General features: G+C 36.6%; 2 protein-coding genes across 4 annotated transcripts; both read right to left on the bottom strand.

Annotated features, from left to right (window-relative positions):
- Window positions 1-741: 741 nt before the first annotated feature.
- LOC140054479 (uncharacterized) lies at window positions 742-6,754 on the bottom strand. The gene is made up of 9 exons (XM_072099479.1): window positions 6,453-6,754; window positions 5,261-5,592; window positions 4,891-4,992; window positions 4,524-4,634; window positions 4,074-4,190; window positions 3,344-3,466; window positions 2,347-2,469; window positions 1,964-2,135; window positions 742-1,489 (listed from the first exon to the last, which is right to left on the bottom strand). Exons 1-9 carry the CDS (start codon window positions 6,629-6,631, stop codon window positions 1,474-1,476), a joined length of 1,275 nt encoding a protein of 424 aa, XP_071955580.1. The 5' UTR covers window positions 6,632-6,754; the 3' UTR covers window positions 742-1,473.
- A 751-nt stretch (window positions 6,755-7,505) lies between these two features.
- LOC140055660 (uncharacterized) lies at window positions 7,506-12,097 on the bottom strand. 3 transcript variants are annotated; one of them, XM_072101021.1, is made up of 7 exons: window positions 11,824-12,097; window positions 10,924-11,222; window positions 10,202-10,678; window positions 9,599-9,706; window positions 9,172-9,285; window positions 8,768-8,930; window positions 7,506-8,007 (listed from the first exon to the last, which is right to left on the bottom strand). In XM_072101021.1, the coding sequence occupies exons 1-7, from the start codon at window positions 12,006-12,008 to the stop codon at window positions 7,986-7,988; spliced, it is 1,368 nt and encodes a 455-aa protein (XP_071957122.1). In that variant the 5' UTR covers window positions 12,009-12,097; the 3' UTR covers window positions 7,506-7,985. The 3 variants fall into 3 exon arrangements, with proteins under 3 accessions (XP_071957122.1, XP_071957123.1, XP_071957124.1); XM_072101022.1 differs by having other exon boundaries at window positions 10,930-11,222; XM_072101023.1 differs by lacking the exon at window positions 8,768-8,930.
- Window positions 12,098-12,523: the final 426 nt, after the last annotated feature.

The following is a 12,523-nucleotide window of genomic DNA, read 5'->3' as shown; positions in this document are numbered from 1 at the left end:
CCCTCTCTCTATATTATGTCTGTGCTTTTTTTAATCACTAAGATGCAATATACGCATGTCTATAAACATTCAACCAATCATATCAATTTAATTTTGATTTAATGATAGAGAGGCGCGCTGCGGCGCTAGATTTGATGACAGAGGTGCAATTAAGGATAACTATAAGCAAACATATTACTACCCTTCTTAAGCTTTTTTTTGTTAACCTAAGTTTCCCGAAATAACTACCACCACTACCGGGTTTTAGGCCTAGCCTAAACTAGCCTCGCGGCTAGCCCTCGTCGAGTCTAGTTCGCAGGCTGGGCCTGCCTGGCTTACTGTTGTCCACATGTTGTGGACTGCTGCTAAAAAATACACTCGTTCCATTCGATTTAATATATGATAAACAAATCAGAAAATATATAAAGTTTACCTTCAAAAGTCCAGGACAGAATCAGATATAGATAAGTAATTCAGCCTTTATATAGAGTTACCACGGTCGGAATTTCCACTTTTGCACATCAAAGATAGTACATGACATCACACTTTATTTTGATCGACTGCTGCTTCTTTTTTATACACTGCCCTCTCTCTATATTATGTCTGTGCTTTTTTTAATCACTAAGATGCAATATACGCATGTCTATAAACATTCAACCAATCATATCAATTTAATTTTGATTTAATGATAGAGAGAGGCGCGCTGCGGCGCTAGATTTGATGACAGAGGTGCAATTAAGGATAACTATAAGCAAACATATTACTACCCTTCTTAGTAGGCTAACAAAAAAAAGCTTAAGAACTTCTTAAGCTTTTTTTTGTTAACCTAAGTTTCCCGAAATAACTACAACCACTACCGGGTTTTAGGCCTAGCCTAAACTAGCCTCGCGGCTAGCCCTCGTCGAGTCATGGTGTTTCATGTTGACACGGGATTTGTACACGAAACCCTGGGATTGGTAGCCCAAATTCTTAATAACCATGCTAAACACTCTAGTAATAAAACAAACCAGAATTCTGTCCAATAGGTGTTATGTGCTTCTATTTTTAGGTGCATAGGCCTACTATATACAATTGCTTCACATTCATTTAAAATGAATTAACTAATGAATTAATCTTCATTAGGCCTATTGTAATTTAAATTTTTAATTACTTAATTTCTATAGTTTTAAATTCAAATAATTCGTATTAACGACAAAATTTAGCTTACCTATAACATAATAACTACGTGTGTTACGGTTATTTACATTGAAACTTTAAATTTGCAAAAATGACACGCAGTATTTCACGCATACGCATGCGCACAATGAATTGAATAAAATGTGTTCCTTGATCGCTCCAAGCTCCCTAAAAAATGTAGTTGTAAAACTTTATTGTCATCGGAAGAGCATTAATGAACTTTACAAAAGACATTATTATTATAATTATTGTCTGTTTCTTGTTACGTTTCTCTTCTCGAATTTCATCTTCTTGCTTTTATCACAGTTAGTTATTATACTATTCTGCATTAAACCTTAAAGAAAAAGAAATGTTTCTTTCAATTGATGGTTGAAGAAATTGTTTTCTTAAACGCTTCAATTTTACTACTATTCCTTACTGATGTCACTTTTCCGTCCAAATGAACCGAGCGCCATCTTAGTGAATTGATCGGACACCCCCCCTTCACCTGATTTCTTATTGTAAATTTAGTCAATCTTTTCAATTTAAAATAACAATACTGATAGATACTGTAGCGAAGTGTGAATCCCTTCACTCAACCAATTACATAATGCTAAAAATGTAGTTTCAAATAAAGTATTAATATTATACAGATGAATTAAGGCCAACTCAGACTGCGTCGTACGATGAGGGCAACGAGTCTTCTTGCTGTCTCTGAGTGGCAGCGCCACGAGACGAGTCGTCTTGAGATAGCGCCGGGTGCAGTTGTTAGAGACGAGACAAATCGTCGGGCTCATCGTACAAACGCTGTCTGAGTTGGCCTTTTTACCTGACAAAAGAAGCATCTTTATCTATATAACGTCTTGATCTGACTCGGATAATATAAGCAACAAGAATAACGATTATAGCTATCAACGCAATGGTAACTCCGATGAATGACGCATGTACATTGTTGTTGGAGTTTGATTGGCTACCACCAGTACCAACTACTGCTGACGTTTCTGTAAAAAGTAAATTTAATGAATTATTCATTAGATGAAATCGCGCATGCGCATATTAATATTTTGTAAGAAAACGGCATCTCCCCGCCCCAACTGGAGAGAATGCTGTAGTGTGGTGAGAGTTGGTTGAAGTTCGATACGTATTTTGTGTAGAAAGAGATTTGAGAGAATTGAAATTGGTTGTAAGCATGCGCAGACGATAATAACCTACCGGTACGTTTCTGTAGTTCACAATTAGTTCCGAAGTAGGTGGACGGACACAGGCAACTAGTTTTATTCAAGCGGTCATTAGTTACACACGAGCCTCCGTTCAGGCATGGATTACTCAGGCAATCTGCATAACGGAAAAACATTGACGCTCATTAACATATCCCGATTCGTTATTGGAACGGTTGGCCTACACACTTTAACAAAATCCATTACCAATTGAGGAAATATTAGTAAGAAATTGGATTTGGAGACGACTAATGTTAAAAATATTTGTGTAATGCACATAAAAGTAACCATTAGCCTAGAATTAAACCATGATAAATATTAAAGATGTATTGTCCCCCTTAAAAAATAATTCTTAACAAAATTTTTGTTGAATATGCCATTTTAATGTAACATAATAGTTATCCACTTTGACCAAATATTGGATACAAAAAATGTATTTACCTGAAAAAAAACTGTAATTTAAAGAAAAAAATGGTCAAATTGGCTGCCAGCCAATGGGTTTTTGGTTGAACTTAACCATTTATTTTGTCATTTTATAAGTGAAAACAATATTTCATTTAGTTTTTTTTTTCTACTGAAGTGATTAACTTTATTAAAACAACAAAATAACATATTAAAAGTCTGATTAAATTAATCTTTATTTTTCCTGTTTTTGGGGGACAATACATCTTTAAAGAATAAATTGAACTCGGAAACTGAGTGAAATACTTGGCAAAATAGATACCGACAGAGGGCGCGCTATTTAATATTTCGATATATTGGAAAACACAAAAAAACTCGAGATTTTAATAAGCATTTGTGATGTCATCAATATTTCGAATTTCATAAAATCAATACCCAAACATTCAAGACGATATCTTAAAAATAGTGGACCCTATCGTTCAAACAGCAAACAAAACAAGAAAATAGCACCTTATAGGCTAAGTAGGCCTACTTTTTTGTTCGTACCGGATAAAGGTAATTAAATAGAGGTAGAGGAATGAATTACTTACCGTAACTAGTTGCTGTACAATTGATGCCCACGTATGGAGGCTTACACTGGCACACGTAAAAAGGTGACACTGAGATGGAATGACAAGTGGCTTCATTTTGACACGGTTCGTCTTGACAATGGCCTAACAATTCAAAATCAGATGTTACCGTCTATCTTGGTATAGTGTATTACAAAAGAAATGTCAATGGGGATATGTCAACAACATAGCAGTTACTGCATTACATATTTAGCAGTAGTAAGTATTTCTGGCGTAATCATGGGTCAACAAATTGCATTGCAGCAATCTAACAACAGGATTCTGAGCTCCGTTAGATCAAAGATTTCATGTGTGGTTGCGACACGATCAGTTCCATGTCCCTGAACAGAAACCGGGGAATGATGTACTGGGTACTACTGTAACCACAAATATGAATTTGTCGCAGCCACAGCCAAAACTGTTACAAGTTCCTATCTTGGCAAGGCAAGCTCAGCATCATGTTGTTAGATTGAATTGATTACAGTAACTGCATCATAAACTCAAATTTATTTATCATTTATGTAAACATAAATTGGAGTAAAAAGGATATTAGGCCTACTACAAAACGAGCGACATTAGAGAAAAGAAAAAATCAGGTTCTTCACAGTAAAATACTAAGTATATTGAATAATAATGGCAATTATTGTATTATTATTATATTGGGTCGACGTGTATTATTATTGGTGTATAGGCTAATATATGCTTTGTATACCAATATACGTCTGACAAGTTACTCCAGTATAATCTTCTGGGCATGTGCATATGAATATTGACTTGTTCGGATGTTTCATGCAATCTCCATCATTCAAGCAAGGAAACTGCATACAACCTGTAAGAGAAAATGACGTTGAAAATTAATAATCAACAACAACATATATAATACTTGAATAATAAATAAATACACTCGCCCTGTTAGGCCTACTCATTATGCTACTACCCATGCTTTCTGCTGCTACACTGTCGTTTCTGCTACTTGGTCTTATATACCACTCTCGAACCTAAACTCTCGTATCAAGTCTTGATTCTAGCATTCTCACATCCTGCACAATCAAGGCCCTACGACTCTCGACTCTGCCACAATCAACACCTACCACTGTTGACCCGCTCATACTCGATCCTACCGCTACAATTATGCTACTCTTGAACCCGCTATGTAATATACCTTTATATATTTCGCAGTTAGTTCCTGTAAAACCATCGACACATTTGCAAGAGTAACTGTGGTCTTTATTTTCGCACGTTCCTCCATTCTGACACGGGTTACTTGAACAACCTGTTAAATGATAAAATTTGATTTGAGAGAATTCTAATAAGATTTGGATACCAAGACTCGACAGATTGAACCCATACACTACATTGTGCACATCAGACGAATATCTAAATCGTATCATTAATAAAATTTAAGATGCCAACATAATTATTTTTTATGTGTGTGTTTTTGTAATGGTATTATTGAAATGACCCTTAATGTTTACACATTGGAACAACCTTAAAAGACTTTCTAATATTTCATAATATAGAATAATTACCATTATACCAGGAACAGTCTATACATGCATACGGTGTCGGACATTCACAGCTAGTCCCAACAAGTTTACCGCCATTTAGACAATCTCTACTATCACTTATCACTGGAAAATACCAAATACATTATTACATTTTTCAAAATGATTTTCTATAAAGTGATGGACATTCACACTCCATTATCACTTACTAAACATTTTGACGGGTTTTCTTCTTCTTTTTTTTAAGCAGCAGGAAAGGGGTTGATTTTATTAATGAGCAATCTGACGCTGCGCTGCCTGCAACAACATTGTCGCTATGATTGTCGATCATAATCTTGGACACAGTACGGGCTATGCCGTATGGATTCTAACTATGAATACAAATTCCACTTACGTTCCCCCGGTGCTATAAGACAATTGGCAGCCTTTACTTTGCAAACAAACGGCACGCCACCAGTTTGAACCCAGTCAGCATCGTCCCATTGTTGTGGAAAACGTTCATTCCACATAGTGCCAAATTTTTGGTGAGACGGATCAGGTTGATTCGGGGCCCATCTACTATAGTCAAACGGTGTTCCATCTGTCCAATGCCATGTCCTCTGTCCTTCGTCTACTTTGTGATACAATCCCAGGAAGATGGTACGGCGAGGTGGTACGAGACTATACACGAACGTGTTTTCAGCAAGACTGTGTATTGAGACTAATTCGCTGTGGATGTTATCACCGCTGCATATCAAGTACAAGTATTGAAAATTATATTTTTTATAAATGTAAAAGAAAATATTTTATTGATAACAAAATGGCTGTTTTTAAATATAATATACAGCATGAGATACATTATCACAGATCACAGTTACGCTTAGAGCACACTAAAAAATCAATCAATCTTTTATCTACTAAAAGTCATGAATTATTCTATTGTCACCATCAGAGTGACGTCACCATCAGACTGACGTCACCATCAGAGTGACGTCTTCATCAGTAGGCATACTTTCTACAAGTTGGGAACACTTGAGTCGCGGCTAAAGAATACTGTTGCAGTATTACTATCCTACGTTTGAGTCGTGGTCAACGAATGTATTTACAGTATTATCTTCCTACCTTTGAGTCATAGCCAAAGAGTAAAATTGTTTCTACAATCTTACGTTTGAGTCACGGCCGAAGAGTAAAAATGTTTCTACAATCTTACGTTTGAGTCGCGTCCAAAGAGTAAAACTGTTTCTACAATCTTACGTTTAAGTCACGGCCGAAGAGTAAAACTGTTTCTACAATCTTACGTTTGAGTTGCGTCCAAAGAGTAAAACTGTTTCTACAATCTTACGTTTGAGTCGCGTCCAAAGAGTAAAATTGTTTCTACAATCTTACGTTTGAGTCACGGCCGAAGAGTAAAACTGTTTCTACAATCTTACGTTTGAGTTGCGTCCAAAGAGTAAAACTGTTTTACTATCTTACTTCTGAGTCGCGTCCAAAGAGAGTAAAACTGTTTCTACAATCTTACGTTTGAGTCGCGCCCGAAGAGTAAAACTGTTTCTACAATCTTACGTTTGAGTCGCGTCCAAAGAGGAAAACTGTTTCTAATATCTTACCTTTGAGTCGCGTCCAAAGAGTAAAACTGTTGCTGTCGGCAAAAGTTTGAAGCATCCCAAAACAGTTTTGATTGAGGAAAAGATTTGTAACAATTAGACCGGTAGCTCTTCCACTGAGACGGACATCTTAGTGACGATGCAACGGATAAGTATAACACTACAAAAATTACTGACTTCATTTTGCAAATTTACCGTGCTTTATCGCTAGACCTATATTTATTATCTCTAGTCTTACTGCTTCTACTGATAATGTTTTTATATGTGATACACCAAGTATTTATATGAGTTTATTCACTCTGGTATTATCCGGCGGAAGAAATTAAACTCATCTTCCAAAACAAACTTTACCATATGATTTGAAAATAATTCCAGGAAAAAAAAACGAAAAAGCAGACGACCATGACTTTTAAGTGTCACGGCAATTTGTTTTTAAAAGTTACGGCAATTTACAAAAAAGCCACGGGAATTTCATTTCTAAATTGTGGTGGTGTTCATTTTTAATTTGCCGTGGTGTTTCATTTTTAAGTTGCCGTGGTATTTTTGTTAAATTGCCGTGATGTTTTATTTTTAATTTGCCGTGGCTTTTTCAAATTACCGTGGCTTTTTCCAATTGCTGTGACTTTTTCAAATTGCCGTGGGATTTTTTGAAAATTGTCGTGCCTTTTTTTGTAAGTTGTCGTAAATTTATTTGTAAATTGCCGTGCCTTTTTGTAAAAACTGTCGTGACACTTACAGTACATACCTCAATCACTCTCTGTCTTGTGACTGATACATTTATTTCACAATCTACTATAGTACAAATAAGGATCCTTATTATTATATTATGTTTATAAGTACTCAGGAAGTGCGCGTTTGCTGAAGTGGACTGATGGTTCAATGGTTTACCATTATTTCCTTTAGCAGATGCAATAATGTGACATTAAAACCCCTGGAAGTTTAATAACCTTTGAAAGATCCAATAGGGAACAGAATTGTCGTACCTGGCACCAAAACTCTTCTTAATTTACGTTAGTGGTAAAAGTATAAAACAACAAAACACATGTGTTTGAGAGAATATCTTTAATTCATCGAAATGTGACACAATCTTTAAACAATTTTTTAAACTAATAAATACGTCATTAGTATACTAAAGTTGCGTTCCTACTCTGGTAACGGTTGAAACTAGCTCTCAATACCTTGTGCGCATGCAGTGATAAATTCCTTGTGCGCATGCAATGAATCAATTCCTTGTGCGCATGCAGTGACCAATTATTCATTGCGCGCATAATGGGGTGACCTCATCACTCGATTGCTCGGCATTCAAGAATCATACGTATGAAACGCAAAATATGTAAAATTGTTTATTCTTTTACCAAATAATTCAAATCGTCGTCTAGCGCAAGAGGCAACCAACGACAATTAGTGTGCTGCCGCAAACAAAACGATCTCGATTTTCCCGTTCATTCGATCTTTTGTAGCAGTTGATTTTTCATTTCTAACGGGAGATGATTCGTTAAACTTTTCTCCCAATTACATTTGTCACTCCTGTTTGTATTACTCTTCTAGTTCTTTCAACCTTAAATAAAATATATTTATTATATATATAAATCCAAAGGCAAATTACTGAACAATACTGTGGGTATCAGAGGCTGGATAACAATGAAGATACAAAACAAAATAAAGAAGGTCGCTAATGTACTCGCACAAAGCGCCATGAGGGGGACACCGGCGCGCTATACAAGTTTTCATCTATTATTACTATTTTAAACCATCACGACTGTAGGTGAGTGAAGTGCACAATCAATAGGCAAGAACTCAAGTTAGTGGGTGCCACAGCCCTCCCCAGGCAAGGCAAAAGGGTCTGTGTAGTCGAATGGACTAGACTATGGACTTTGCATGTCGATGTATGGGGTTTGAATCCCATGCCCAACTTCTTTTTACTTTAAAGTAAGAGATAGTAGTAGTAGGCCTAATAGTGAGAGATATTATTTAGAGGGTTAAGTTTAGTTATTTAGGAAGTAGTTCGGTTATCTTTCACGTATTCTTTTCTGGTTAGGTCATCCGTCGTACATTGTACAATTATGAAATTTCCACGTTTAAGTGTAATTTGAACTGTTATTTAAGGTTATATGTACATTACTTCTATTCGTTCTCCGTAAACGGGAATATGGCAACTTTATCGTCCTCAAAAAGTTAAAGAAAAAAGAAAAAAAGACAACGGAATTTCACGCTAAGCTCATTCAGATCATGAGCACCGTTCTGTGGCTTCCCGTCATGTTTCGTGAAGTCCCTATTATTTGTGAACGAAATAAAAATTCAGTGTGCAACATAATTACCCGACAAATGGAGAATCTTTGTTGATATTACGTCTTGATCCAAATCGAATATAAGCAACAAGCAATATGATTATACCTGTTAACACCACGGTAACCGCGACGAACATAGCAACAAGGAGGCCCGAGTTCGCCGCCGATTTACCTCCAATTACCGATGAAGATTCTGATTGTAAAAAAGAATGATAAAAAAACAAAAAGTAGGCCTATTATCATTTTCAACTCAATCGATTAAAAGATGCTCGATATTGCTTGGTAGTTAATGTAGGATTAGTCAAGTAAAGAAACATGTTTTAAGTTAAACCAAATATATTTCTTTTGTAACTAAAATTTTCAAAATTAATTGTATTTGTGTTCTTTTATTTGGAATTATAATAAACATTAGTATTTGACTTAAGGTAACGTACCTCTAACAACATCACAATTGTTCCGAAATCCCGTAGGGTATTCACAAAAATACATTTCATCCTCTTCGTCGTTCACACACGTACCACCTGGTCCACAAGGATTACTTTGGCAAGCTAGGTATAGCAGAAAAAAATAAATACATACAGTTATAGGTAGGCTAACTGATCGATAGACTTGGAAGGTGATTGTGATACCGAGAGAGGAACGGAAGCTGAGACAAGAATATCGGATAATTGAGCCCGCAAGAAAGAAAAATAGACAGCTATTGTCTGCCATAACTTGGGAAGAGACTGTAAAAATCAGAATTTACCCCCAAATTCAATCAGTTTATGCGGTGTTTGCAAAGGCTAACTAAGAAAGCGTCGTACGAGTTGGCCTCAGTATGCGGACCTATGTTTTTTGCAAAGAATTCGTCTCAAGACATACCATTATAAAGAGAACAGTCTACACAAGAAAAATCCGGTGGACAAAAACATTGTCCGTTCTCATGGCATGCTCCTTTCGTGCAGTCATCGTCAACCCTGCATATATAAGCTAAAGAGAGGAGAAGAAGACGATACAGTAAGTATAAAAACTGCTGTTAAGACTTATAGACCACGAATTATTTTACCTCCGCCAAGGAGGTATGTAATCGCTCGTTTTTCCTGCATTGTAAACGCTTTTAAAAGTCTCTATTAAAATAGAAACTTATCATTTTTACGACGTGCCAATACCAACTCGACAATACAGCTTTCCAGTAGAATTATGCTCACAAACCTGTTCAATCAATAGCCATAATCTTGAAAGAGGAATAACTTTAATCCTGGACCAAACCAATATTACTATCTGGAACTGTGTCTATCTTTAGTCCAGGACTAATGTTAAATAAGTCGTGAAAACAAAAATTTAAATTCGGAGCGCTTGTCGTCGGTGTAGGCCTACCGAGGAGTAGGGCCACCTAGGTTTCCAATTATTGCAATGTCGCAATAATACTGCATTACAAAAAAAAAAAGAATAATTGACTTAGTATTTATTGTGTAAATACAATACCATTTTCATTGCCGACTTGTGCTTCGATAGAGTAATCTCGTTTTTGCACGCCATCATTGATGTTGATTACCTGGCCAGGTACCAAACCTGTATGCAGATGACCACCAACCCATCTAACATTATAGCTTTCTCCTCCGTAGTTGTACGTTATCACACTGTCTCCAAATGACCATCCGATCATATCACCAGGCTCTACGGCTATGCGTTCGGCTATAGGCACTACATAACTAAGTTTTCCGTTGTAAGTACTAGGTGGGATGTCGTTGTAACCGACAACTTTAAACCGAGTGTTAGAACCTTTCATTTGCCTGAATATCACGGCTCGGAAATAGTTCAATTTTCTGGAATAATATGTCCACTTCGTAACTTGACCACTACAAGAGAAATTTTGTTCAGGAGAAACCATTGTCCAACCACTGCTGTCAACATGCGTACGATCTATGATTGGCCAGCCTCTTCTACAACCATTTCCGCCTTCTGTAAAGTAAATAGCTTAAAAAGGTAAAATGTTATAAATGTCCGAGTGAGACACCGTAAGGCGTAGGCCTACTAATCTAAATGCAAACTTCTCGCTATGAGACATACAGTTATAAATGAATCAATAACATTGACATAGGCCTAACTTGATGTATTCAGCCTACTTTCACAGTTTGGTTAGTAAGGTATACGTCTACCATATACATTTAAAATGGAAGGAAAGAATTATGTGTAGGCCTACCTACCCTCACCAACTAATTGGAGACATTTATCTGCACCAGTCTTGCAAACAAACGCTAGTGGTTTGTCAGCTTCATTATCCCAGACTGATCCAGTATTAACCACCACGTGCTGTCCATTTGACTCAGGCTGGTTGGGCGCCCAATTCTCATAATCCATTTTCGTGCCGTCTACCCATTCGAAATCATCGTTTCTGTCCTCACGATACATCCCAATGAAAAACGGTTTGGAAGGCTCCAAAGAAAATAAGAATGCATTTTCTGAGGAACTGTGAACTGATGCTAATTCACTAGTTGTTTCAATTCTAAATAAAAAGAATGTTCATGTCATACTTAACATAAATGACGAGAAATAGAATAGTAGCAATAAAAGTTCTCGCTTGCTCTAATTGTACGCTAGGCCTACACAGCGTACGCTAGGCCTACAGGGTACGCTAGGCCTATACAGTCTACAGATGAGACACGTGTATATGCACTAAGTTCAAATTTACCACTGTCATATTTTTGGTGGCGCCCTCAATATTTCGTTGCGATATGAACTAGACGTTAACGTGGCTTTAAGAAAACGAAAATCTAGTTATGACGTATCTGTTTTCAAAACCTCTCTAATAAAGAAATAGGCCTATAATTTGGGTAGTAATAACAATGAGAGCAAGAGCAGGTAGCCCTGCACTGCTTAACCCAATAGGCTAACTAGAAGAGGCTTCTTAGTCCTGGATGCTGATATGTTTTTGGATAACCACCATTTTGAATATGCAAATTCTTGATACAACCAATCAAAATGAACGACTAGCTTAATTATCAGCATCATATGAAAAAACATTGAAAAACATTTTACGGAATCCATTTAGAATTATTTTACGATACCGCATGTTAAGCACATCTTGTTTCAAAGCGGTCACTTACCCTTCACTTGTGGTGAACTTTTGCTCTTGACAATATGCTGAAGCATCCCAGAAATGTTTTTTAAAATTCTGACTACTGTACATGTAGCAGTTACTTTCAAACAATTTCCAATTCGTCGGACATCGCAACGACGAAACTTGTAGAGTGGACACAGCCAGAACAAGACACACTTCCAGGCACCTCATATTGATAATGGTAGGACTAGCCTAGACACTTTTTATATTTTACCTTATGCACTTGTACCTGTTATTGGCGATCGACGGAAACAATAAAGGCTGTTTGTCAGGAAACTTTAATTCTCATCATACGACAGTTTTGTTTGTGGTGAACTATTCCTTGTATAATCAAGGAAGCCATGTTGCAAAATAATTTAAACAATAATTTAACACCACTTTACTCGGTTTTGGTTTTATACCAATAATGATTTAGTCAGATGTTTCTGCCTACTCTGATGCACTGTATTTTCAGTAAACTTTGCCAAAAAATCTCAAATGCAATTTTTTCCCCCTCCATTATTATACTAACCTGACCTCTAGCCTAGCAAGTGAAATTATGCAGTGGGTACAGGTACTGCAACAACATGACCTGATTCGGCAACTGTCAGTAGATAGAGTCTAACTGACGATCGCAAGTCATGTAGAAAAGAACCTGACTGTATTATACTTTTAATGTATCTCTGACAGATAGGTTCATATCTACA

Source organism: Antedon mediterranea, chromosome 7 (genome assembly GCF_964355755.1).
Source record: "Antedon mediterranea chromosome 7, ecAntMedi1.1, whole genome shotgun sequence".
Lineage (NCBI taxonomy): Eukaryota > Metazoa > Echinodermata > Crinoidea > Comatulida > Antedonidae > Antedon > Antedon mediterranea.
The sequence above is the reverse complement of the archived record's forward strand: the minus strand, read 5'-3'. Positions and strand labels throughout refer to the sequence as shown.